A 26,788-nucleotide genomic window follows, 5' to 3' on the forward strand; every position below is an offset into this window, starting at 1 on the left:
ATGTAAAATGAGACAGAAGTGTTTTAAGAGAGATGACAGTTGAAAGTACTTTAGGAATTCAAATGAGTTAATGATTTCTTCCAGGTAAAAGGCTCAGGGAATGCTTTGTGGAGGCATTTGATCTGAGCCTTAACAATGTATAGTAGTAGTTGTCCTGGTTGTGTTCACATTGTTGTCACTGTCATGATAGCTGACACTTTTACTACATTCCAGGCACTGCTCTAAGCCCTTTTCCTACGTTAAGCCATTCGTTTTGACCACAAGCCCTCCAGGTGGTTAACCCTAATGACCACTAGTTTGAGATGAGGCAGTTGAGGGACAGAGAGGTTAAGTAGCATTCCTAGGGCACTCAGCTAGTAAATGATGGAGCAAGGGTAAGAATTCAGGCACTCTGGCTCCAGAGCCCATTATCTTAATACTTAATTATATTGTCTCTCCATTATACGTAGAATTGGACTTGTAGAAATGCAAATGAAATGGACTGATGGGGCATCCCAGGCAGTAGGAGTGATATACAAAAAGCGTAAAAGGGCAGCTACTTGGAACTGTGAGTGGGTTGGTTAAGCTGGAAAAAAGAAGTACATCAAGAGGAACAACTGGAAACTATATTAGAGAAGTGGGTTACTGTAGTCTGATGGTGGGGAAGAGATGCCACAGTCTAAGAATATTAGTAATGGAATTTGGCACCTGCGTAAGTACAAAAATGGTTTTCAGTTCTATTTCCTTGGAGGTGGGGAAACATCTTCTCCCCTCAGTCTGGATTAATTTTTGTTCAAGTACTAAGAACTCTCTTTTCCTGTCCTCTTTCTTTTTGCTTGCCCTTTAGAGTCACCATGGTTTCAAGTGAAACCGTACAAATACTGGGTTCTTAACTTCTGTTTATTCTGTTTTCTTAGCACTAAGTCAGAAGCAACCTGAAGTTATATTTTCCAGGCTTTAAAAAAGCATGATGATGCTTAGAAATGGTTCTTCTCCTCTTCTGGAACCCCATATCTTCTTTGAATTGAGAGCTTTCTGCATGTGACCTCTTTGCAAGTCACAATGGTTTTTTTCCTCTTCTTTTCTTTCCCTTTCCCTACCTTCCTCCCCTTCCCCCTCCCCCTCTCTCTCTTCCGTGATGCTCATTTGCTGTAAGGTCCAAACTCTGTTACACCAAATTTTAAGAAAATTCTTCCCACCTAAGTTATTTGTGCTGCTTTTGTCATTACTTGCTGAGGAAACAGTATTCTAGATACAATATGGGAAATGTATGTTATATACAGATTTAATAATCCTAGAGCCAGAAGGGCTCAATGTTTTCATTTTACATGCTAGAAAACCAAGGCTCGAGAAGAGAAATGACTTTCTCAAGCCTTCTGTAATATTCATTTGGTACCTTGCTTTTAATAACATCTTCTCTAAGCTCCTGACTTTTCTTCTTGCCACAAGTTTTTGGTTTTTTAATTCACATGCAACCCTTTTGATTTTTGCTATATCTTTGTATCTCATATACCAGTAATGACTTTATATATTCTTAAAAATCAGTTCATTTTTAAAGTGATTTTAAAGGGAACATTAAATCACTATGTAAATGGAAAACCAGTATATTTTGCCTTGAATAACAACAATAGTAGCTACTACTTACATAAAGCTTATTATGGGCCAAGTTTTAGTCTAAAATATTTACTTTATATAATAACTTACTTAATTCTCATAGTAACCCTGTGAAGTAAACACTATAGATAGTATTATCAATCCATTTTATGGTTAGGAAATATAGAGGTTAAATAACCTGCCCCAGATAACAAACTAGCCAGTGGCAGAGCTGATATATGAATATAGGGAGTATGGTTCTGGGATCCATGTTCTTGTATTAAAACAGAAGGTTCTTAGGAAAATATGCAATTATTAAAAAAAAAAAAAAAGTCTACATTCCCACCTCCCATCCTCTTCCATGTCACCAGTCATACCTGAACTCCACTTTTAGAAACACTGATTTAGGAAATTGGTTTGGCAGTTTGTCGTACTTTAGAAACACTCAGGTGAAGTGGTAATGACATTCAGGTGACTGGAGCTCATTAGGAGTTAGCTGAGTTCTTAGAGTAGCATTGTACCAGGTTATGCTTTGTTGAGAATTCTGAATAAACAGATCAGGAAAGCACTTAGGAAAGTAAGATGCCGCTGAATTGGTGTGTGCGCTATGCGGAGGGAAGTGTTTGCCAAATTCAGCTGGTTCTCAGAAGCCTCTGGGGATCTTATTACGTAAACAGATTCCTGGGCCCCACCCCTGGAGTTTTGATTTGTTAGGTGTAGCACAGATTCGAGCTGGCTGAAGAATGAAGTGTCTGACACACAGTGAGCAGTCGTGTTGTTAATAGTAATAACTATCATTTTATTATCTGCTTACATTGTACTGTGTTTTTATGTAGATTATCTTATTTCTCATAATAACTTTTAAGAGATAGGTGAGGAAAAAGGTGTCTAGTATACAGAACCATGATTTGAACTGTCATCTTCTTAAGCACTATCATTCTCCCCCACAGTGCTGTTAACCATTGTTTATTTTGGCAAACACTGCTTTTGAGTTGGCTGTTTGCAGCTCTCCCAAATTTCCAGTGATTTCACTTCAACTCTTGGTTTCTAGTAAAGCAAAAGCATAGGAAACATTAGATGTATTCTCTTCCACCCTCTTCATTTTTTAGAAAGGGAGGCTGTGAGAGAGGAATGTGTCTTGCCCACTTTTGAAAGTTGGTGGCAGAACTGAGATTAGATCTCTTAACTTCTGGTCTTTGCCTGCCTCCCAGAGCCCAGATGCAGCTTGTCCGTCTGTCACTGTTGTTCCCCCTTTGTGTCCTCTCGGTGCTGAAGCTCTCTGTCCGTGGGTCCTTATGGTGTTTCTTGTGCTCTCCCGCCTGTGGTTGATAGGTGGCAAGGAGACAACAGGGCTGATGAGAGATGGGCTTGGGCAGCAATGGGCCATGAGGCAGAGATGAAAAAAGGGCTCTTGGGGCAGAGGTGGAGTGATGAAAGCCTTGAGCTCCAGGGTGTGAAATGTGAACTTGGTGCCGACATCTGGTGGGGGAGCTGGGGCACCACAGAGGTAGATGTGGTGTCAGTGAGGCCAGCGAGTAATTTTAGCAGTGATATTTTAAGGATGACTTGGGGAGATCAGTAGACTCTCCCCCCATACTCCCTGAGATAACATTGCTTCACAGTAATTTCCTAACTGCTCTGGGACAGGCCTGATTACTTATCCTAGGGTGCTTGGGGCATATGCTGCCTCAGGGAGAAGTGTTCACCCCTGACACCCCACCTCCGTCTTGGGCTGCTTTTCCTATGCATCATTCATACATCTGCATTGCCTACTTGTAACCACATATTACCTTTTTAGAGATACCCTCCCTGAGCTTCCCATTGGAGTTTCCCCAGATTACCGTTTAGTTCTATGTTCTGCTAGGTATCTTCAGAGCACTTGTGAAAATCAGGAAATACTTAGTTACTTTTTCATTGTCTGTTTCTTACGCTAGAATGTAGGCTCCCTGAAAGCAAGGACCATGGGTATCTGTACGCTTCTGTATCCCTAGAATGGACCATCACAGCATAGGCACTCCAATATTGGATAACTGAGTGAGTGACAGTAGAAGCTGAAATGCCCCAGCCTGTGTTAGAAACTGGGAATTCAAAGATGGCATATGAAACAGCCCTCGTCCTCAGAGCTTTCAGTCTGGTAGAGCAGACTCACATGTAAACAAATAAGGACAATAGTATTAATCAACCTGTGTTCGCGGAACATTACTACTTCTTGTAGGTGCCATGGAGAATGCAAAGGAATGCAAATGGCAATATCCCTGCCCGCAAGGAGCTTAGAACTAAGAAAACTTAAACTAGAAAAACAAGATTTCTCTGTTTCTAGAAATCCAGTTTCCTTTTTCCCCCCGCTTTCTTTATTTCTGATTGAACTCCTAGTTGGCTTTGATTGCAGTGGGGATAGCATGTGAGTGGATAGTTGCTACAATGATGATTTTCATAAATTGCCTTTCCCTCTCTCTCAACTAGTTATGAGTATTGATCCCACTCATAAATAATCTCTTTCATGGCTTTCTCATTAGAGATTTCCATTGCTCTTCTTTTAAAATGCACATCTGTTTGGTGGATGCAGAGGAGAAAAATAGGAAAAGAGGGATTATTTTAGAACAAAATGAGTCTTCAGATATTTATTTCTAATACTTTGTTTTATGAAAAGAAAAAAATCTCGAGGCGTGAAGGCTGTCTAATTAAGGTTATCCCTACTGGAGTCAGAGCTGGGCGAGAACAGACCTCTGACTCCCTGCTCAGTGTTCTTCCCACTCCCACACGCCCGGGGTGTGTTCAAGCATGAGACTGATGTCCGTCCACCTGTCTAGGATGTTGTGGAGAACAGATTTTGTTGTTTTTTTGGTAAATATTATTTGAAAACCCATTTTACGGACTTTTCTCACTCAGATTACAAGTTTTGCTATATTAGATTTCACTGTACTAGTGATCCTGGCTTTCTTTAGGAAATGTCTAAGAACTTTCACAGCAAACTGAGCATTCCGTTTGCAGTGGTCACTTTATACCCACCTTGGATGGATATAAATTCTTTCCAATGATTGATATTGCTCAAAGCATTTTGGAAAAGCCACTTGTCTTGGATCCTGTGGCACAGTCTTTTGGATCTCTTCAGTGATGGCAAATCTTCATATTTTAAAGATTAATTTGCTTTTAGAAGCTGATCAAAAGTCATTTGGAACTAAGACTTTGGAGTAGTCCAAGATAACAGATCTGGAAACAGTTTTATTTAATTAAAGGATTGAGTGACTGCTTTCCATGGCCCGCAAACTGGCTTTGAAATCCTCTCTAAGAAAGACATTCCAAACATGTTTTGAGCAGTTGTGGCATTGTTGGAATTAAGGAGAAGCCTCCCAAGGTATAAATGAGAGTCCAAGAGTCTTAGAGTCCAAGGTATAAATTCTGCTATTCATAGTATATTCATTCAACAAACATTTACTGAATGTTTGGCCTCATACTTGTCGAAGTCTGTGTTGGGAGCTAGGGATTGATGTAATACCAGTCCCCACTCTCAAAGCACTCTTAAGCTAACAGGAGCAGATGCACATCTAAATAAACAAGTACAGTGAAGTTTTGTATGTACTATGATAGAACTATATACAGGGCAGAGAGGGGTCACTTGTGTAGGTTCTAAGAGTGGAGAGACCTATTGAAAGAAAGGCTTTGTAAAGAAGAGAGGCTTGAAAAGAAGGGTTAAGTGCTTTCAGGCATCCAGGGCATTTCAAAGAGAGAGTACATGCAAAGGTATTGAGTTGAGTACCAGTGCACATTTTGGCAGCTGCTAGAAAGTAGTTCATTGTGGTTGGAGGGTGATGTATAAGGTTGGGTGAGAGACAAGGCTGGAGAGTCAGGCAGGATGCCAGATTATGAAGCACCTTGTACTTCATGCCAAGACATTTGTTATACTGTTGAAGGCAGTAGGAGCCATTAAAGAATTTTAAGTCAGGAAGTAACATTATAACATTATCAGATATGATTTAGAAAAATAATTCTGACTATACAGAAGATGGATGGAAGGAATGGGAAGCTGAAAGACTAATATAAGACTGGTAGAATGGTAAAGGCAGTAGATGATGTGGTCTGTGGTATGGCTGTGAAGAGTTAGGAAGCAGAATAGAGAGCTAGGGGGGCAACGTACACATGTGAGAGAGGATTTTTTTAAAATGGTCATACACTTCATTCACAACCACAGCCCAAGAGATACTATTTTGTAGTTGGTATTAAAGGTCAGATTCATGGTAGAGTATAAATTCTATGAGAATCAGAAAATGCTTATGGAGGAAACATCTTTCTAAAATGTCTTAGTTTTTAATGATATACACAGTATGGTACATATAACTCAGTGTGCAAGGATTTGAAATGTTGAGTGTTTTAGAATCAAAGGGAAAAATATTCAGAGCAGTTGAGTGTGTTAGAATTATGGAATATAAAAAATTAAATGCCTCTCAATTCACTCTCAAAGAGATGTGAGAGTTAACAGCTTGGTGTTTTTTTCAGATTTTCTTTTCTATGCTTAGATTGATTATATTATACATTTTTAAAATACACAAAAATAATATTCTCTGTTTTAGCAGCCTGTTTCTCCTTCCTTGATATTACCAGCACTGTTCTGTGTCAATAATAAAGACTTTATTACTTTATTCTTTTCTGATGGCTGTATAATTTGTGGTGTGGATGTGCCACCATTTAAGAAGGGGTTTAGCTGATCCTTTATTGACAAATAATTGAGTTATTTGCGATTTCCTATTCTTTTAAAAATGTATTGAAATGTATCAAAAACAAAACTAAACAAAAGATCAAATACTGGAGGTATAATATTGAATGAAAGAATATGACCATTTAAAAATTTAATAGCTAATTCCCAAAGATTGTACCAATTTATGACTTATACCCTCACCACTTCTCTTCTCACGTGCCAACACTAGTATCAGTCTTTTAAATTTTAGTCTTATAGGTGAGAAATACCTTTTTAAAATTTATATTGTTAAAAATTATTGAGCTTGAGCCTCTTTGTATATCTTTGTGAACTGTTTCTTTTTGATCTTTGTTCATTTATTTAGCAAAAGGAAATCAAACTAGTCCTTGCCCAATACTTTTTCCTATTTGCCTTTTGAGGGTATTGTTTTTGAACGTAAGTTCTCATTGTAGAGCTGTATGCGGAATAGGTTTAAGAGAATGGACAGTATCTGCTCTGATTCTAGATACATTTGGAAGTTTTGTTTGTTTGTTTTTGAGGGGTTGGGGTATAGAAAGGAAGAGAAACAAAATACTTGCATTAGTTTGTTTTGTTGTGATGAATGTTTTTCATAAATACCAAAAAAGATTGTGATGAATTCAAGTTTTACTGAATATACAAATCTACATCTTTGTTATTCGTTCTCTTCTGTCATGAAAATTCACCTTTGAAGTGCTACTGCAGACCAGATATGCCTTTGTCCTAGTTGGGTAAATAACAACATACTAAAATTCTAGCCGTTTTTTAATTCCTGGTATGTGAACTTTCTTTTAAGAAAGGGGTTAATCTTATCACACAGCCTAGTGGAGATTGTTCTGGAATGTCTAATTGAGTTTCTTACTCCTAGGGAGTTCCTGAAAAGAAGATGCTTCCAATCACTGTCCCCAAGTCACCGGCCTTTGCATTGAAGAACAGAATCCGAATGCCCACCAACGATGAGGTGATGCCCTGAGATGGGGGTTTCTTCTTTATTCTGCAGAATCAATTTAAGCTTTATTCTTTCTTAAACTTAATGGAATTGAAAGGCCCTCACTCGTGTTTGCAGTGTTCTTTAGCAGTGGCTATGAACTTTTGATCATCTTTTTTGCTCCTCTAAGAGCGAAGTAATTGGTAAGGGTATGACTATTTTGGCTTTCAGTGGTAGGTCTATCCACTTATTTGAGGCCTGTCCATTTCTGTAGCATTGAAAATCAGCCTGTCGTAACACAGATCAAAAGTTGCCGATCCCTGTACTCTATTTTGCCTGAGCTATTGTCATCATTCAGTGAGAGGCCTTTAAAATTCACACTGAGCAGTTACATTTACCCTGTCCTATCTTCCATTAACCCAAGGGTTGAAAAGGTGATTGTGTGGTGACAGTTCATGAAACTGGAATACATAAACTCATTGATTAGGCTAGTTTCTTGTTATATCTCCCATTTTATATATAAATATCCAGAGTAAGGGTAATTTTATAGCATATCGAGCATAAGCCTTTTAATAGGTTAATTTGAAACTAAAATACACAGTGATCTTATATTACCAGCTTAAAACCAAACAACTTATTTGGTCCTATTCTGGGTTTGGCAACCCATTAACTCTCAGTCACATGTTTCAGTGGAGTCTAGATGCAGGGTGGGTCAAAGAAAAGGCTAAGGTGTGTGCTTGGTTACTACCTTTCTTCATTTTATTCACATAGTTTGATCACATTTAGTTTTTACAACCTTCCTGTGAAAGACTAGATCCCTTAAGAGTGGTTGTGTTAGTCCTTTATCAAATACTTTCACATTGGCCTCACCCCTGTGAGTTGGTAGGGGACTTAGTTATTATCCCTCTTTGATAGACAAGGAAGCTAAGACACCTAAGAGGTAGAGTGACTTGCCTTAATTAATGATTTCTCTCACATAATGTCTTCTGACTCCACTTTCTAAGGAGGTGAGAAAGAATGAGGAGCCTTGTTTCTAAACTGCAATTTTTCCACTAGGAAGAGGAGCCAGTGGTGATAAGAGCTCAACCTGTGCCACATTTTGGGGTGCCTTTTAAGCCTCACATCCCAGAGGCAAAAACTGTGGAAATATGCCCTTTCTCTTTTGATTCTCGAGACAAAGAACGTCAGTTACAGAAGGAGAAGAAAATAAAAGAACTGCAGAAAGGGGAGGTAGGTGTTCCATTTCTCCAGATAACATAGTACTATTCTTTGGTTCCTCAAAGATAATCTTTCATGTTGCACTTTTAACTATGAAATCACTGACTTCCTTTGATCCCTTTAAGAACCTTATGAAGTATAAATAGGGCAAGTAATTTTAATAACCTTTCTGGCACAAGGAGGTTAAGTAACTTACCCATGATTATGCTGCCATTACTGGCAATATTGGGAGGAAAACCTAGATTTCCTTTTAAGCCCATTACTCTTTCTGCTATACCATGTTACTTTGAAAACTGGCCTTTCCTATTTTCCAGGTTCATTCAAATTTTCTAGAGCAGCTATTGCTTTCTGGCTAGAAAGGCCTTATCTTAAATCCTATGTTTCCTTTCTATCAGGTGCCTAAGTTCAAGGCACTTCCATTGCCTCATTTTGACACTGTTAACCTGCCAGAGAAGAAGGTGAAGAATGCAACCCAGACTGAGCCTTTCTGCTTGGAGACCGACAAAAGAGGCGCTATGAAGGCACAGACTTGGAAGCACCAGGTGAGTGATGGGGAGAGCAGCTAGGTTGTTAATTGCTTGATAGTTGGTTTGTTAGAGTGGGTAGACCCACTACATTGAAGTTCAGCTGGGAACTAACACACTGGATTATTTCAGGGTCTCTCACTCTAAATCAGGAGTCAGCAGACTTTTCTATAAAAGGCCAGATAGTAAACATTTTAGGTTTTGTAGGCTACATCTGGTCTCTGTCACATATTATGTATGTGTGTGTGTGTGTGTGTGTGTTTCAACTCTATAAAATTGTAAAACCATTCTTAGCTCAGGGCTGTGCTAAAAGAGATTGTAAGTGGGAGTTGGCCTGTAGGCCGAAGATTGTTGATCTCTGTTTTAAGTGCTCATCTGGGGAATGTGAGAACTGACAGAACTGACAGGCTTTTTGTGTGTGTCAGGAGTTTCTTTAAGATCTCATCTATTTCATGTATTAAACTTGTTCATTAAATCTTCACGCCTTTCTGTTGGTGCTTTGATAAGAAACAGTATGGTGAGAATAGATTCTCAATATGGTATGCTGTTTTCTCAACACTCTGTGCTGTTTGTTCTTTATAAATGACAAGTGATTAAAAACAATTGGTTGTTGGCTGGTTTAACTGGGGTCTAATTCTACTTTATCTGGAAAAAATTTTCCTGATTTTGTTGGTAATTTTATATTGTCACATATCCTGAACTCTGACCAAAAGGAGCTCTGGGCCAATTTTTGTAGGACATTACCCCTCTTGAAGCCCAAGAGACGTGATTGCTAACATGACTGAGCATAGGCCCCTTGTTAGCGTTCTCCAGGAAAACAGGTCTGTTGCTTTGAAAGTACCAGTAAATCTCCCTTTCAAAGACCTTGACACAGAATGTCTGTGTGGGGAATTTTCCATAATCAAAAAAAAATTTAGGGTTTTTCAGATACATACAGAAGTAGAGAGAATAGTGTAATGAACTTCTGTGAACCTGTCACCTGATTCTGTAATGATCAAAACATGGAAAATCTTATTTCATCTATACGTCTACCTGCTCATCTCTATACCAGATCCTTCTGCTTATACATGATTACTTTGAAGCAAATCCTAGGTATCATCTCATTTCATCCAAAAATACTCCAGTGCCTATCTTTAAAATATAAGGATTAAAAAAAAACATAACCACAATACTATTATCATAGTGAAAATATTAATAGTAAGCCCTTAATAGTGACACATAGCCTTCATATATCCCCAAAGCTCTCATAACTTGTTTTAAACAATTGAATTATTCAAATCAGGATCCAAATAAGGTCCGCATATTGCATTTGTTTGATAAATCTCTAACTCCCTTTTGCTCTATAGGCTTCTCCACTTGCATTTTATTTTTGAATAAAATGGATTTTTTGTGCTACAGATTTTCTACAATGTGGGTTTTGGTCCTTGTGTTCCCATTGGGATAGTTTAATATGTTCCTCTACCTCCTCTATTTCCTATAGATGATTAGTTAGATATAGAGGCTTGATTAAATTCTGGTTAGATTCTTTTTGGGATTGGGTGGGAGAATACTTTATAGGTGATTATATCTGGGAGTATGTAATGTCTACTTTTTTTTTTTAAATGCCAGTTTATTTTTAATGTCTACTTTTTGAGGGGAAATGTTAAGATAGGCTTTACAAGTATAGTTGACCCTTGAACTCAGAATTTGAACTGCACGTGTTTTTTTTTTCCAGTAAATACTGTAAATATATTTTTTGTTCCATATGATTTTCTTAATTTAAATTAAATTCCATAAGATTTTCTTTTCTCCACCTTACTTTTCTGTAAGAATGCAGTATATAATATATATAACATACAAGCAATGTGTTAGTCTGTTTATGTTAGCAATAAGGCTTCCAGTCAACAGTAGGTTATTAGTAGTTAAGACATAGAAGGACTTTCAACTGCACAGATGGTCGGCACCCCTAATGCCTATGTTTTCCAAAGAGCAACTGTATCTTAAAGGTACTTTCTAGTTTGTAGTGGGTTTAGGTAAATGGATTGTAACTGGGGTTTAGATTAAATCATCTGCTGTCTTTACTCTCGGATCAGTTAGAACCTGAGCCATGGAGGTGGTAGCCATGGAAAGTTGTCTGACAGACTTTCTTTCTAATAGCTAGAGGAAGAACTGAGACAGCAGAAAGAAGCAACTTGTTTCAAGGCTCGTCCAAACACTGTCATCTCCCAGGAGCCCTTTGTTCCCAAGAAAGAAAAAAAATCCATTGCTGGTAGTATTATATCTGTTCTTGGGGGACTGGGGCAGAATTGTATGTGGTTTACTCCACCTGTCTTTCAATAAGACTTCCTTAGAGCTTAGCCCTTCTGTTGCGTGCATGTCTATGCCTCTTGCTGGATCTTTGGGGGCTAGGTTTATGCAAGGCTTGCTTGTGCACCAATATTCTCTCTCTTTCTGTACTCAGAGGGCCTTTCTGGTTCTCTAGTTCAGGAACCTTTTCAGCTGGCCACTGAGAAGAGAGCCAAGGAGCGGCAAGAGCTGGAGAAGAAAATGGCTGAGGTAGAAGCCCAGAGAGTCCAGCAGTTGGAGGAGGCCAGGCAGCAAGAGGAAGAGCAGCAGAAGAAGGAGCTGGCCAGGCTACGGAAAGAACTGGTAATTGGACGACAGGAGTGCTGATTAACCCATGGTTGTCTCTGTTTTATCTGTACCTTGCATTGTTCCAGAAAGGATCTAAGGTGGCCTGCAAAGATGAGTGACAGTAGGAAATCACACCAACCAAGGGTGGTGATAACATTGACATGCGAACGAGGCTAAAGTTTTATACATTGTGATGCATGTATCTGCTAAGTTTGATCCATAATTTGGGCCTTTTTTAGGAACCAACCTGTCAGTTAACGAAACTCACAATGTTCATGAGATATATACAAACTAGTTGTTAACAAATTTAATTTATCCTAGTATTGAATTCTGTGGACAGACTTTCTTCCAGAGGTCTTCATAGGAGGAAAAAGGAGGAAATCGTGTGACATAACTGTAAATAGTGATGCATTATTTAACTTTTATTATTTTCTTAAGGCTTAAGAAAACCAATGTGTTTTACAATTAGACAAGAATACATAGTTAGAGAAGGACAGGAATTGGGCAATATCTGTATTTTTCTTTTTCTTTTAATACTTGACTCAGATTCTTTTGCGTTATAGTGCATACCGGTCCAGGTGCCATGCTAGCATTAGCATAATGATTTAGAAATTAGAAATTAACCAAAAAGAAAGGTTAATTCACATTAAGAATTTTTTCACTAGTAGAGCAGCAAGCTGCATTAACTGCATTAATGAGGAAGAAGACAGTCTTAGATGGAACTTCATATGATTAGTAAAAAGATGAATATAGAAATATAGCAGTTGTTGAGGTTTCATCTAAAAGTGCTAAGCTGCAGCACACACAGCGGTTGGCAGAGGCGATTGTGACTGCAGGTAAGGTTCTAAGGACAAACTTAAAAGGACAAACTTCTTGGCAAAATTCAAGCTACTGTTTTTGATTGGATGAAAAAATAATACAGTCTCCACCTCAGATATACTCACACAATTAGCCCTTTTTCCACCTTCAGGTTTTATTAATTTTCTTCAACACTTGGTACCTGTTTGTCCCCGTCATAGAGCTGTTTCTTACAGTGATTCTCACTTGGCCGATTGCAGCATTCTACAGCACAGTTCAGTCAATGCTAGTTAGCTCTCTGTTAATCTGCCTTGACTCAGGATTGATTTTAGACTGCCTGGAAGGATGGATGGGACCTTCTCCCAGTGACCCCTTCTAGTTATTGTTTTTTTTGTTTTTGTTTTGTCTATACTTATGGTGAATATTAAGACTCAAGCTTAAGATTGTACTCTAGCAAACTCTTAACATGTATCTCTTCTCTGCTACAATTGAGTAAGGCCTCATCATACCCCAGTAATAAACAATGAAACTGGAGATCGGTTAAGTATAAGCATAGTTTTCTAACATCGGTATTAGTGGTAACTTTATTTTTCTTACTTTGCAGGTGCACAAAGCAAACCCAATACGTAAATACCAGGGTGTGGAGGTAAAGTCAAGTGACCAGCCTCTGACTGTGCCTGTATCTCCCAAGTTCTCCGCCCGATTCCACTGCTGAACTCGGCAGACACCACCTGGGAATAGGAGCTACTTTTTGCTTCAAACCAGAAGCCTTCTTTCTTTGTCCCCAGGGCATGGAGAGAACCCATTTCTCCAGACTTTTACCTACCCATGCCCGACAGAGCATACCTGACAAGTGTGAACTCTAATTTTGTTGAGAATTGTTTTCCTGCTTTATTGAGGCTAATAATGAGACTCAACTCATATATGTCTCGATCAGACTCCATGTAGTTATTTCCTTTGAACCATCAGTTGACCTTTAATATGGGTCTTAACTCTGACTAAAATTTAAAGTCTATATCAGTAACAGTGTAATTTCTATGGTCCATTTCTTCACTCTTTTTTTCTATTTTAATCAGAAAATAAAGATAGTTAAATACTGAGATAGGATTTAAGTCATGGCTTCAATGAGGAACAATCAAGATATCAGATTTCTTTCCTCTTTGCACAAAATGAATTTTAAGGAGCTGTTTGCTATGAGGGGGAAAGCCTCATTAACTGCACAACAAAAAGACTGCATGGAGTGATGGGGAACCTCTCAGTAGCCATCCGCAAGCTTTGGGCAGAGCTGCTGTGAAGGCACATTCTTCTCTTATCTGTGCTGATAATAACGGAACGCCGTGCAGCACATTTTTAAGTCCCCCAGTAGCCTGGACTGGAAGAAGAAATATGTTTGTCTTCCCCTCCCTGATTTTGTAATGGTGGTATTTTTAAATTTGTCTATCCTCTTTGGAGGTCCCGTTTTATTGGAGAAATGGGTACTTTGAGAGGAAGGTCCAGCAGCTTTGAAGCACAGGCTTTCCCTTTCTGCCTGTGTCAATATCCTTCCATATTTGTTGACTCCCTCCCAGAAACCACTCTGAAAGGCAATCGTGTGTGATGCCTTTGCACAGACTGTTGCCTTCTTCCCTAAATGTGCTTTTTTTCATCTAGTAAACTCTTCCTTATAAGACTTAGCTCAAGTAATGTCTTTCTTACAAATCCTTCCTTGACTGCCTGACCTCCTCAGGTAAGGATGATCACTTCCTTTTTAGTGCCTCCCAAATGTTTCCTGTATATATCTCTCTAGCACAATAATTACACCAAGAGTTACTTGTACTTATTCACAAACTAGAAGGGAGACAGATATTTAAAATCATCTTAGTCCTTGAAGACAAAATTCTTAGTCGTCTCTGTATTTATTGTAGCTGGCACAGAATTTGCTAGGTCCATGTTAAATCATATATTTTCTTTTAGACTCGACGTTATTTATGAACCCTACTCTGTACTAGTCATCTACTCCTGTGCCGTGAGATATAATAACAACCATATTCTGCTCAGGCCAGTCCTAGGCACCAAATATGATATTAAACCTATTTTATATTCCTTTCATTTATTCAGCGAGCATTATGTACAAGCCATTATAATTCAGCAGCATATGATTTTCAGATCTCTGGGCTTCCTAAAGGCCCATAAACTGATGCAAAATATGGTTTCTTTATTTTCTGGGCAAAAAGGATATGCAGTTTTTATATACAGTTCCACGAATCTTTATTTCTTTAACAAATATTAATTGAGTGCTAACTCTATATAACTTGGCACTGTTCTAGTCCCTGGGAATACAGCAGTGAGCAGAAATAGACTTTGTCTTCATGGAGTTTACCTTTCAGGAAGGGAGATAGACAATAAGCAAGTAACTGTCCTCTTCCGTCAGGTGATCCATGTTTCCCTGACTGCTGTGGGGAGAGTAGGCGGGTGGGGAAAGGGGGTCTGCGAGGTTGCAAATAGGAAGGTGAGGTTCTTGCAGTTCTCCAGGTGAGAGCTAATAGTGGTTTGGGCTAGGGTGGTGGCAGTGGAGGTGGTGAGAAATGGTTGGATTCTGAATGTATTTTGAAGTAACTGACAAGACTTGCTAATAGATTGGACATGGAAGGAGAGAAAGAGGAGTTAAGGAAGACACTCAGGTAGCAGCCCCAGAGACAGAGTTCTCCATCGCTTATACTCAAATATCCAGCTCTCCTCAACCCCTCATATCTCTTGTGGATTCTCGGGGGGCTTTCATTTTTTTTTCAGGTCACCTCTTTTCAGACACCCTCTCTGTGTCCTGTGTAGCTTTTTTTCCTACCTCGTATCAGCAGTTCTCTAACAGTTCACTGTCCTTCACATATTTTTATCCAATATCATTTTTTCATTGTCTGTTTTTTGTTTTTGATTGTTTCAGGTAAGAGAATAAATCTGGCCCTCAAGCTAAAGGTTTGGGAAAGAGCATTATTGAGAATTATGGGCCTGTGGGATCCTTCCATCCCATTTGCTTCATTCTGGATTACCTCCTCTAGATGCCCATGCCAGGGTGGTAATATGTGACAGTTTTTTAGAGGCAACAAATGGGTTACATTATTTCAGAGTGAATATCTTAAAATTAAGATGCAGACATCCATTGCCTCTTGCTTCCCAGAATTTCTCATTTTCCCAGTAGCACTCTTTCTACTCAGCACAATCTGTCTAGTTTTGAGTCCTCTCTGGTCCACCTCATACGACCTTTATTTTTCTAGTACTGCCTCCCATTTCCCCCGAAACTCAAAACTCTCTGCTTTTATATTACCGTAAAATTCAGGTTCTTTATCTCTTCAGGCCATGTCCTACAGGGGGCCTCTCTTTCAACATTAGAGGTCACTCTGAAATTGTCCTAAAAAAATACATGTCCTCTGATAGGAATTTACTGTATTCTACTGAGAAATCTGGCTGTCATGCTTTTGCTTGGCAATTTTGCAAAGCTCCTAGCACATGCACACGTGCAAATTGTTGGAATTTCCATAATTTCTGGGAAGAGCTCTTTGTTTTCAATGCTGTTTTGACTTGATCATGGCTTCCCAGTGCTAATAGTCTTGTGCTACTTAATATTACTGTTCACCCTAACTTTGGTTGATTGTTCTGTTCTTGTGTAATCGCTTTGTTGCCATCTTGACTGCTATTTTCTTACCAGTTCTTTTCCATAGAGTTTTGTCCCTGGAAAGTGGAGCTTGAGTGGTAGACGGGCTGCATTGGCAGTTGCTCTAGCATTTAGCAGAGACAAGACCTGTACATAAGTAATTGTAACGCAAGATAGATGTGATTGAGTAACTTGAGACAGAGCAAGTGCCAAGGGAGTTTAGAGATTCTTGTTGGATGTGAGGTTGCAGTTCTTAAGGATGTTTTTTCACTTTTTTTTTTTTTTTTAAGTAAAACTAAGGAAAGTAGTACTGCCTTTTGGAAAAAACAGAAACAGTACAGACAACATAGAATAAAACGTGATCTCTTTACTGCCCCTCTTCTCATTCCCCAGGAGTCGCCTATAGTTAATAGTTGTGTATGCTTCCAGAATATTTTTTAGGTACATACACAGAGTTATAGAGCATTTTTCTTTTTTAAAACAATAAGATTATAATATTCTGCATTTGCTTTTAATTTGTTCTTTGAAAGGTTACACATCCACATGGTTCAGAATTCAAAACCTACTGAGGTAAAGTCTTCTACCTTTTCTCCTAGCTGCATAGTTCTCCACAGAGAGTGCCACCAGGTGTGTTCCCTGGCAGAAGTGGCTTCTGCATATACATATTTCTACTTCTTCCCTCCTTTTTACACAAATAGTGTCATACTCTACACTCTGTACCTTGCTCTTTTCACATATTCTGCATTGAATGATGTGGTTTGGGCGCTGCTGTGGGCATGTCCTGGCTTCCTCCCTGACTGAAGTATGAAGCCTCTTAGAAGTATCTAGTGACATAGAGGCAGGCCTGTAGTGGGGTCTAGTTCCTCTACATGATATCCCAGCTAGTGACCTGAGGTCCCAAGGACTCAAGGGCAGGTCAGCAACACCTGGTCTTTTAGCTCCTGGCTTAGCTGAGCCTTGGGGGCTTATTGGCTTGAGTATCTGGTAAACCTGTGTATCACCTTAGATAAATCTTGACATTACTTTCTTTTCAGTTCCCTTCTGAATCTTGTCTGCTAAGGAAGTTCCTCATTGCTGAGGGTAGCAGTTTAAAAAGCTGTTAGCCATGTGGCTGGGCTCCTATTTCTGCACAGGCAGGCTGAGTTACAGCTTGGTGGTATGGATCCAGGTAGGAATCGGTCAACATTCTGAATTCTGACCTGCCATCTGCCTTTCAGCCTGCTTGGATGCTCAATTTAGACAACATATAAAGTTTCCTGGATACAGGACAAACCCAGGCCTATGGAAAGAGCAGGGAGGTTAAAGTGGTACTTTGAGTGGTGACGAAAGCGTAACCAGGGAGCTGACATGTTTGCTCTGATGCCAAGAATTCCAGGACAATTTGTTATCCAGCTGAAGCCAGTGCAGTTGCTACAAAAACGCCCGGGGGCAAAAACATACTTTTTCCTTGTTGCTGTGTCTTCTTGCACACCCACTCTTTTCCTAGTGCTGCAGTGAAGGTTACTGACGTCATTCTGGTGGGATTTGCTCTTCTCTTGTTAAGAGAATAAGAGGCTGGACTCAGACCAAAAGCATGGCTTTTATGTGCTGAAGGTATCAGCTTCCTGAAAGGGCTTGACGAACGCTGACATTTCACTGTCAGAAACCATAGTTGGAGGGGTAAGGGTAAAAGGCGTAGGAAAATGCTCGCTTTTATTTAGGAACTCTTTCACCAGACTAAACCTAACCCGAAGGCTCCAATTGCCCTCTCCCTTTTCTTTAAACTTTTATTAGAAAGGAAAGAAAAATCTGGCCTGTCTGATCTGCCAAGACCCATGTAGTAGTTATGGGACTGGTATCCCAGAATCTCACAGGCAGGTGTGTGAATGTGTTATGAACTGTGGCCAAGTGTTGTTGCCCAGCTTGTTTTGACACCAGTGGTATTTTCTCAGGTCTTTCAGGAGCAAGGGTGGGAGATATGTTTTGCAGTTGGTCAAGATACTAGTCAGTGGTCATAAATTATAATATGAAAAGCAATTTGGGCAGCATTGTTCAAGCTTGCTTGGGTTAAGGAGAGACGGAAGTCTCTAGCCTGACACTGACTTTCACTCATGGGCACTCATGCACACAATCTCTGTCACATAGAAAACCCACTAAGTGACTAGAAAGTGACTTTAAATTTGCTCTATGCAAAATTCTTACAACATTGTTGTTTTCAGTTTTAAATTGGGGCTTATTGTTAATTACATATAATTCAGGATATACCTGATAATAGGAGGAAAGTTAAAAATCCATGGTCCCATCATCCACCTTAAACACTGATGTTTCTTTGTATAATTTCTTTTGTGGGCATGTAAAACTTTTGTATGTTCTTCTACAATGTAGGGTTTTCCTGTATATATATTTTGTATTCTGCTTTTTTCACTTAGCATAGTAGTGACTCAAATATTTTTCCTATATTACTATGTTCTCTGTAAATACCAATTTTAACAGCAGCATACTGTTCTGAGTTTGCTTCTCTCTGTTGAAAAATGATTGTTTTGCAAAGAATTATCCTAGGCTGTATTTATGGATTAGATTTGTCTTTATTTGTTTCCCTCTAATGTATCATGGTCTGTCTCATCTTTAAATGACTGTTTCAAACCACTTAGTCTTTGTAGTTAAAATATTAAAAGGAAATATAAGCCCTTCTCAAAAGCGTAGCTAATGACATTATTCTGGCATACACCTTTTGCCTGATGTGACATCAATGTTACTGGCTCTCATGCCCAGCGAAAAAGTTTATTGGCATTTAGCAAAACCCTTCCGAGAGAACTCTATATCTATATGTTCTTTTAAAGAACTCTGCATCTTCAGGCACACGTAGTAGATTGTTGTCTCTAAGCCTTTAGATCAGATTCGAAAGGAGAACACCCTTTGTCTTTAGCTGGGGCTGTGGTGACTGTGATGTGTCTTTGGAGACAAGTAGGGGTAGGGAATGTAATCTCACTTCTGTCACTGACACGCTGGGCGACGTTTAACAAGTCATTCACTTTTTCTAGACCTCAGTTTCTACATATGCCAAACAAGGAGATTGAGCTAAAAAGATTAATAAGGCTCTTTTCAGCTTGAATATTTTCAGACTTTTTTTTTCTAGGGAATTTGCTCTTACTACACCGGCCGTACATTTGAATTTATATTCTATAACCAGCTGCTCAGACACTGTGAGAGGACAGCTCTAGCAAACTCTCCTGCCCCTGGATTTCCATTTGAACTTCAGCGAAGTATGCTGGAGACCAGTGTGCTATCTCATTGAGGACTCTCCAAGGGTTGTTCTGGAAGCGGAAATCTAGCCCAGATCACTCCAGGGGACTAATCCCTGAATAATGTCCTCTGACACACACACATATTTTCTGATGTTTCTCTTGACCTTGGAACTGGTTAAAGACTGCACAGAATGTTCAGTGAATTCTTACAGACTGCTGCGCGAAGTCCCTCCCGTCCGTGGCGTTTCCAAGGTGTAAAGTTGTCTGGTGGTTCTCTTCTTAGAGGCAAAGGACAACACAGGCAAACCTGATGCTGGGGGGGTCTCCTGTTTCTCTCCACCATGGTTTAATTTTTACAGTGTTCGTGGTCAAAGGGACTTGGATTGTTTTGAGATAAATGTCACAGGGTTCAGGAGGAACACAAAATTATTTAGTGGAATGAGCCCTAGATCGAGAATTGGGAGAGTGGCTTCTGGTTTTGTGTCTGTGAGCATGTCGATTGAATTATTCAGTATTAATTGTCAGTGGGTATGTGTCGCCAGGGGTTGCCAGAAGACCCTGCTGTTTATTCAAAGCAACAGGACAGGGCCAGCAGCGGCTAGTTAACAGCCAGGGAAAGGAGCAGGGAGAGTCCCAGGAGGAGGCTACATGGGAGTGTGTGCAAGCCAAGAGGGTGAGGGATTTGAATTGAGCCTGTAGAAATCTCATTCTTACTGGCTGGAGGTTGGTGCCTACACTGGTTCACTGAGCCTTATTTGCTCGTTAGCTTTTTTTTTCCTCGTAATTTGTTACTGCAGAATAGAAAATGAATACAGGAAGCAACACAGAGCAAGCAGAAGTGGGGAGAGATTGCCAGTACCCACCCTTTGTCACTAAACAGCTTAACATTTTATGCATCTTCCTCCCCTTGAAACATTAGCTGTACTGACAGTGGGGTCTGAATGTTTTTGTTTTCCTCACACAAGTACCCAAACCCTCCGACCTACCCAGAAGCCTCATGACAATGAGTAGGGATTGGCAGGCTGGAAGCTCAGCACCTTGGCCGGGACAGTGGTCCTCAGAGTGTGGTCTGTGGACCAGCAAATCAGCATAACTGGGACTAGAAATGCAAATTCTCCAGCCCCACTCCAGACCCACCCCCCACACTCTGGACATGAGGCCTAGCATTGTATGTTTTAACAAGCCCTCCAGGGAACTGTGAGGCATGCCCAAGTGTGAGGACCACTGCACCAGGAGAGGGACCTGCAGGTCTCTGGGTCAGGGAGCCAGCAGCCGTTCTCTCCTGTGGCCCTCAGTGCCCAGCCAAACGAGCCAGTCCAAAGGGGAAGAACACCTCTTTCCTCCATAGCTCCCTAGGGAGTCCCTTTGTGCAGACTGTTCATGTTACGCAAGAGAGCTACTGAGTTTGTCAAGTAAGTATCTATCTCCTTAACCAAGACTTTATAACTGGACTGAAGATGGAGGGAAGAATGCTTTTCCCTATGTCCTTCCAGCAAGTCATATGACAGAAGAGGAAACTGAGGCTCAAAGTTAAGTTTCCAAAACTTACAATGCTAGTTAAGTGGTGAAGTCAGAATTTGAATTCAGGCCTCTCTGTCCTCAAGTGCCCTTCCTACCACATCAGTTGCATCTGAGTAGAGTTGGCTGTAGCGGGTGGGGGTTCTCTGTCGCCAGGGCTTTCCAGAAGCCCCTGCTGTTTACCCAAAGGTAACAGGACAGGGCCAGCAGCTGCTAGTTACCAACCAGCAAAAGGAACGGGGAGACTTCTCAGAGAGGAGGCCACATGGGCGTTTGTGCTCTCCTGGCTCATTTTAGCATTGAGTGACTTGATCAGAGAACCTTGGGTGAAGAAGAGATTGTTTCTGTCACCCTCCAGGGCCAGCAACTCAGACTTAAGAGCAAGTTTCTTTGTGAAGGTGGCTGTTCGGGCTGGGGCCTGCGCTGAACTCTTGACCTTGCTGTGGGAACCTCCAGCTAAGCTTCCCAGAGGCCAAAGACAGGTCCTCCTCAGTTTCACACAGCAGGCATCTCCTCAGGCTGTGCTGGATGCTTGGGTTCCTGTCGGGGATGTGGTAGCTGCCAGTCAGTTAAGTCACAAGCCTCAGCAGGCCTGAGTGATCGCCAAGGTGGTCAGAATGCCAAGCGCCTGCAGCCAGGAGGTGTTTCGCTCGGCCCACTCCTCATCCTTCTTTTGGGCACCTGCAGCATCCCACACAGGGCCTCTTCTCCCAGCAACCGCTCAGTTTGCCACACATCCCCTGGTTCTTATGGTAACTCAGTTTAGCAAACGGACCTGAAGTGTTATAAATAGCACCCTGGTGGGCGGGGAAGCCGGCCTGTGCAACAGGACAGAACACGCCTTCCCCGCTTTTTGAGCCATTTCCTGGGATCATGTGAATGGAGGGACTTCTGGTGCAGATGAAAGTCGAATTACTCTCAACTCTCGGGTCCCTACTCCGCTCTTAGGTCTTGCTTCTCCTCTTCCATGTGTTTGTGTCTGTCCCCCACCCCCACCAGGCCTGCCTGCCTTAGTGCTTCCAAGTCTGCTCCTGGGACATTTCCTGTTCTTGGAACAGCTGCACCAGCCTGGGGTACCCTCCTGCTACTTGATCCTATAGGAAGGTATCCAGTGGCTGTGGGCAATTTTCAGATGACCTTGTTCCCCTGACGTCATTAGATGGCTATTTTTGACTTCGCTGTTTATGCTGCAGGGAAGTTGGGCTGAGACGGGGGAGAGGGAGAAAGAGTGGAGGGGCTGGTCTTGGGTGCCCGTGGTCCCAGGGCCCTACTAAAGTAGGAGCATTTATTCACCAGCATTTACAGAGCACCTACTGTCAGGCCCTGGGGCTACCAGATTGGTGAGTGACAGTCTTCTTCACTCATGAATTTATTTTTCAATGGGCATTTACTTTGTGGTACAGAGTAATAAGTGCGAGGCCTCTGAGCCAGATGGCTTGGGTTTAAATTCTGGCCCCAGAATTTAATACCTCTTAAACCTTGGGCGTTACTCCTCTGTGCCTCAGTTTCCACTTGGATATGGGAGAGATAATAGTACCTACCTTGTAAAGTTGCTATGAAATTAAAGGAGCTCATGTCTGTGTCTGGCACATGGTAAAACACACAGCAAATACGAGCAGCTATTACTGTTAACAGCAGCACCTTTCGTACAGGGGCCCTGGGATACAGAGCTGACTGCTATGGTTCCTGTGTGTTCTGAGCTGGTGTCTGCATACCCCAGAGCCCCAGATTCTGGGACAGCGCACACAGTCCATACAAGTCAAGGTGGAGCCCCCACCGTGTGCACTGCTTTACCCTAACTTGGGGCTATTCCAGGGAAACGAAGTGACGCCCCGGCCTCAGGAGAGCCTCAGAGCCGTGGCTCTCAACCCTGACTGCGCATCTAAATCTTCTGGGGAGATTTAAAAAATACCCATAGCTGGGGCCCCACCTCCAAACAATCCGATTGAACTGCTCTGAGCTCAGGAGGGGCCCAGGCTTTGGGAGTTATGAAAGCTCTCGAGACGTTCCTTCTGTGTATTGGGGTTGAGAAGCATAGCCCAGAGGCCTCTAGAAGGATATGTGTCCTGAAATCACCACCGGCTGCACCAGCGGGCTGCTATCAGGAGTGCATCAAAGCTGGCCCTCTGACACGGGAACCACCTGAAATGCAGGTGACAGAGACAGATTCCTAGGGCCCCCTGCCAAGGAGGCTTCATTTTAAGCAAACTCTGGGGCCTGGGTACTGAGAAAGCCTGAGCTAGCTGTGCCTTTGGCTGAGAAGTCATCCTTGATCATAGTTCCTTCCTCTGAAATCTCACGGTGTCTTATATTTCATTTATAGCTCTGATCATTTTCTGTCTTGAATTGTAGAAATCAGTGTCCACATTAATGTTTTGAATTATTTATTAATCTCAGTTAACCAATGGTCATTTCAAAAAAATCTGCAAAATCCAAAGAATAAAAACCATTTGTACTTCCACACCTGCTAATATATATATTTCTATCCCTCTGACAGTTTCTCTATAATTATTTTTAACAAAAAAAGATCCCATTTCATGAATGATTTTACAATCGTTTTTTTTCACCTAAAATGCACTATGTGGTGATTCTATAGCTTTTCTGCAACTCCATCTCTCTGTCCCTAAAGTGACCAGTTTAGTCCTTGCCAGAGAGAAGAGCACTCAGTAAATAATCTTAGCAATAAAGCTCTATAATTCTGGGACAGAACAGTGTGTTGTTTGAGCTTCCAGAGAAATCTATGTCCAATTGGCCACACAGAGTGTCCACAGAGCTCTGCTTACCAGCCTAGAAGAGAGTCTGCTATAAGGACAGCAGCCTGATTGCAGGCTTTCCCAGAGGCCTGAGAGGCACTGCCAAGGCCCCGGGCTCAGAGGCCCCAGGTGGGAGAGAACTGGTGAAAACGGCCCTGAGTGGCACCCAATCCAGAACCAAAGAAAAGTTGTGAGGGGACTTGGCTGCTCTCTTTGGAATCAGAAAGGTCATTGCTCAACTCCCCAGATTTTCCATCACCGCGAGCAGGGAGAGGGTCAGGCCGGGAAATGTCTCCTCTGAGCAGGTCATTTTAAAAGCCTCTTGGCTGGATCAATTTCCTCCTCTGAGCCAGGGAAGCAGTTCCTGGCTGGAGTTAACCCCTCCACTCCCAAGGAATCCTCTCAGGAATGGGTGAGCCTGGGAGCCCAGTCTTCCGAAGTGCAGAGCCATCCAGGGCAAGAGGCCTAAGGAGCCGTGAACTCTGGCTGGAGATACCTTCCCACTTGCCTTGTTAAATCCAACAGGCATAATTGCATCCTGCTGACCTTAATTCCCCTGGCGAGTTTAATTGGTCCTGGCATTGTCCACTTCTGGCCCTGCCCCTGTAGAGGCATTGAGGGAGCCTGCGCTGCTGGTGCAGGGCAGGAAAGCCCCTTCTAAAGGGTGGGCAGGAGCTCTGGCAGCCTCCAGCTGGGTGGAGGAAGTTTCCTGTGCCCCACCCTTGTGCCTCCAAGGGAGCACTGAGCAGAAGCCTGGGGACTCCCAGGAGCAGCTAGCCAAGCTGAGCTCAGCCAGGGTGGCAAGCAAGCTGAGGCAATCCCGTGGACCCAAAATCAAGGCAGTCTCTCATCCCAGCAGGAGGGACCACGGAGAAGCCTGCAGGGACGGCTGAGCCCTCTACCCGGTGTGCCTACAACGTACCCCACAGTGCCACGGGTACTGTGCCAAGCACTCTGATATATGTGCTCACTAAATGCTCCCAGCCACCCCAGGAGAGAGGCCATAGGACAGAGTAGTGATGAGCTGAGCCTTGGTTCAAACCCAACTCTGCGAGTTTGTTCTGTGACCCAGTTTTCCTATCACATCTGTGAAATGGGGTAGAGATAGCTGACATTTATAAAGCATTTACTATGGAGAGGTTGTTCAGAATGCCCTTGTATACCTACCCCTGTGAGGAAGGTGCTTGTCCTAGAGATGAGGAAACAGAAAAGGCATTTGCCCAGGCCTGTTATTAGTCTCAGCTCCACTGACAGAGCTAACCACTACCCATATCGTCAGAATTAAATGGAAGGCATTCACAGAGTTGCTTACCCAGGGTCTGGCCTATTTACATGAGTTCAAGAAATGCTAGTTCTTATTCGGGAAATAAAACAGTGACAAAGGCAGCAAATCAAGCCACTTACGTTGTTGTCCTGGCCTGGATTTTGGTCTCATCGGTAGATGGCTTTCGATATGAATCTGGGGAATTTGAAGCTGGCTACTTAATTGCTGCATTACTTTAGGAACAAGCCTCTTACTCTCTCTCAGCATCAGTTTCTTCACCACTAAAATGGTCCCCTGGAGTTTGTTTGGTCCCTTGAGTCCCTTGCAAGGATCCAATGAGCTGGGGTGAAGCCTTTGGCAGAATCAGTCCTGGCCCTTAGTGGGCACTCACTCAATGAGTTGTATTGACAATCACACAAATAACAAGAGGGTGTCAGCAGGGGCCATCATAGCAGAGTAACCTGCAAACCTTGTTTGGATCCTTGCTAGTCATTCATCAAACACTGGCAAGTACCCTTTGTGCCAGGAATGCACGTGAATTGAATGTCATACAGCCCCTGCCCTCGAGGGGCTCCCAGACAGTGTCAATAGTGAGGTCAACTTGGAGTTGAAGGAGGCCGGAGGAGAGGGAGCCAACATTTCAAGCTAAACCAGAACATGCTGTGGAGATGACCAAATAGGGCCAGGGGCTTCCAATAATAGGCATGGACAGGAAGCATTTCAACCTTCAGAATGCTATGAAACCCCAGAGAGGAGTAGGGGGACCCCAGAGAGGCTGGGAAATTTTACAGTAGAAAGAGGACTTTGGGCTGTGAAGAAGGATATTTCTGGTTCAACTCCCTTCCTTGTGGAGCAACTCTGGTCAAGTTACTCAGACTTTGGGCAAGTTACTCATTCTTTTGATCCTGTCGCTAACTAGAAAATAAGATGAAAGCTCCCCACAGCGTTATTATCAAGATGATGTTTTAAGACAATATGGATAAAGCTAACAATAGCAGGTACTCAAAAAATGGGAGCTCCCTTCCCTTCGGAGAGCCTGGGTTCAGATCCCAGCTCAGTCCCTTACAAGCCAGGTGGCTATAGGTAAGTTACTTAACCTCTTTGCACCCCAGTTTCCCTATAGTTGTACCTACCTCACTGGTTTGTTCTGAAGATCACATCAGTGAATCTACACAAGAGCACTTAGAACGAAGCCTGGCACACGTGGCGAGTACTAACTAGATAGGCATTAGTTGTTATTTTTGCTTCTTAGAAGAGGCAGGCTGTCAATTGGACCTTGACAGAGAGAAATGGAGGATGGGAGGGCCAGGTCAGGAGGGTGGACCAGGCAGAACAAAAATGGTCAAGCCTGGGGAAGGAGCTCCGATTCTGGTTTTTGCCAGCCTCTACCAACCTCCTCAACATTTGCTTACAGAAAAAAGAATTGCTCATTTTGAATAGTAATCAGTTCACATAGTTCATAATTCAAATTAAAAGTTAAAGAGTAGGCATTTGCCTTCCTCCTACCTCTGGGCCTATTGCTTGCTTATCCTGCCAAAAAAATTCTTATGTGTATAAAGTAAAAATTTATGTATTATTACATATATGGTTATGCTAAATATTATATATTTTACCTCCCTTTTGCCCAAATAATAGCGTACTCATTACATTCTATTCTGTCTTAGCTTCCCTTCCTTCCTTCCTTCCTTCCTTCCTTCCTTCCTTCCTTCCTTCCTTCCTTCATTTTCTTCCTTTCCTTCATTTTCTATTTCTCTCTCTCTTCCTCTCTCTCTCTCTCTTCTCTTTCTACTTTGGAGTTTGCTTCATATCAGTTTATTCACAACTTCCTCGATCTTTTTTACAGCTGCGACATAATTTCCCATTGTTTAGACATGTTGCATTCTCAAGTCATTCCCCCGCTTTTTCCCATCTGAGGGCAGGGGGTTCTCTCCTCCATTTGACAGTTAGAGGGGCTGAGGCTTGCTACAGTTGGGACCTGAACCCAGACACCCACTCTACAGCTATTTCCACCACACTTGGCTTGGCTAGTTTTCAGAGAAA

At 41.8% G+C, this 26,788-nt stretch overlaps 1 protein-coding gene across 5 annotated transcripts in view; it reads left to right on the forward strand.

Annotated features, from left to right (window-relative positions):
• The window catches only part of TPX2 (TPX2 microtubule nucleation factor), a 50,470-nt gene extending 31,812 nt beyond the window's left edge, over positions 1 to 18,658 (forward strand). For 2 of the 5 annotated variants that reach the window (XM_039864015.1, XM_039864016.1), the window contains 6 exons: positions 7,152 to 7,244; positions 8,268 to 8,441; positions 8,825 to 8,971; positions 11,090 to 11,201; positions 11,394 to 11,581; positions 12,969 to 13,464. In XM_039864015.1, the coding sequence (XP_039719949.1) occupies positions 7,152 to 7,244; positions 8,268 to 8,441; positions 8,825 to 8,971; positions 11,090 to 11,201; positions 11,394 to 11,581; positions 12,969 to 13,079 (825 nt within the window). In that variant the 3' untranslated portion in view covers positions 13,080 to 13,464. Of the gene's footprint in view, positions 1 to 7,151; positions 7,245 to 8,267; positions 8,442 to 8,824; positions 8,972 to 11,089; positions 11,202 to 11,393; positions 11,582 to 12,968 lie in introns of all 5 variants that reach the window. The other 3 variants (XM_039864018.1, XM_039864017.1, XM_039864013.1) reach the window with 3 other exon arrangements.
• The last annotated feature ends 8,130 nt before the right edge of the window (positions 18,659 to 26,788 follow it).

This window comes from Pteropus medius, unplaced genomic scaffold (genome assembly GCF_902729225.1).
Source record: "Pteropus medius unplaced genomic scaffold, Ma_sr-lr_union100, whole genome shotgun sequence".
NCBI lineage: Eukaryota > Metazoa > Chordata > Mammalia > Chiroptera > Pteropodidae > Pteropus > Pteropus medius.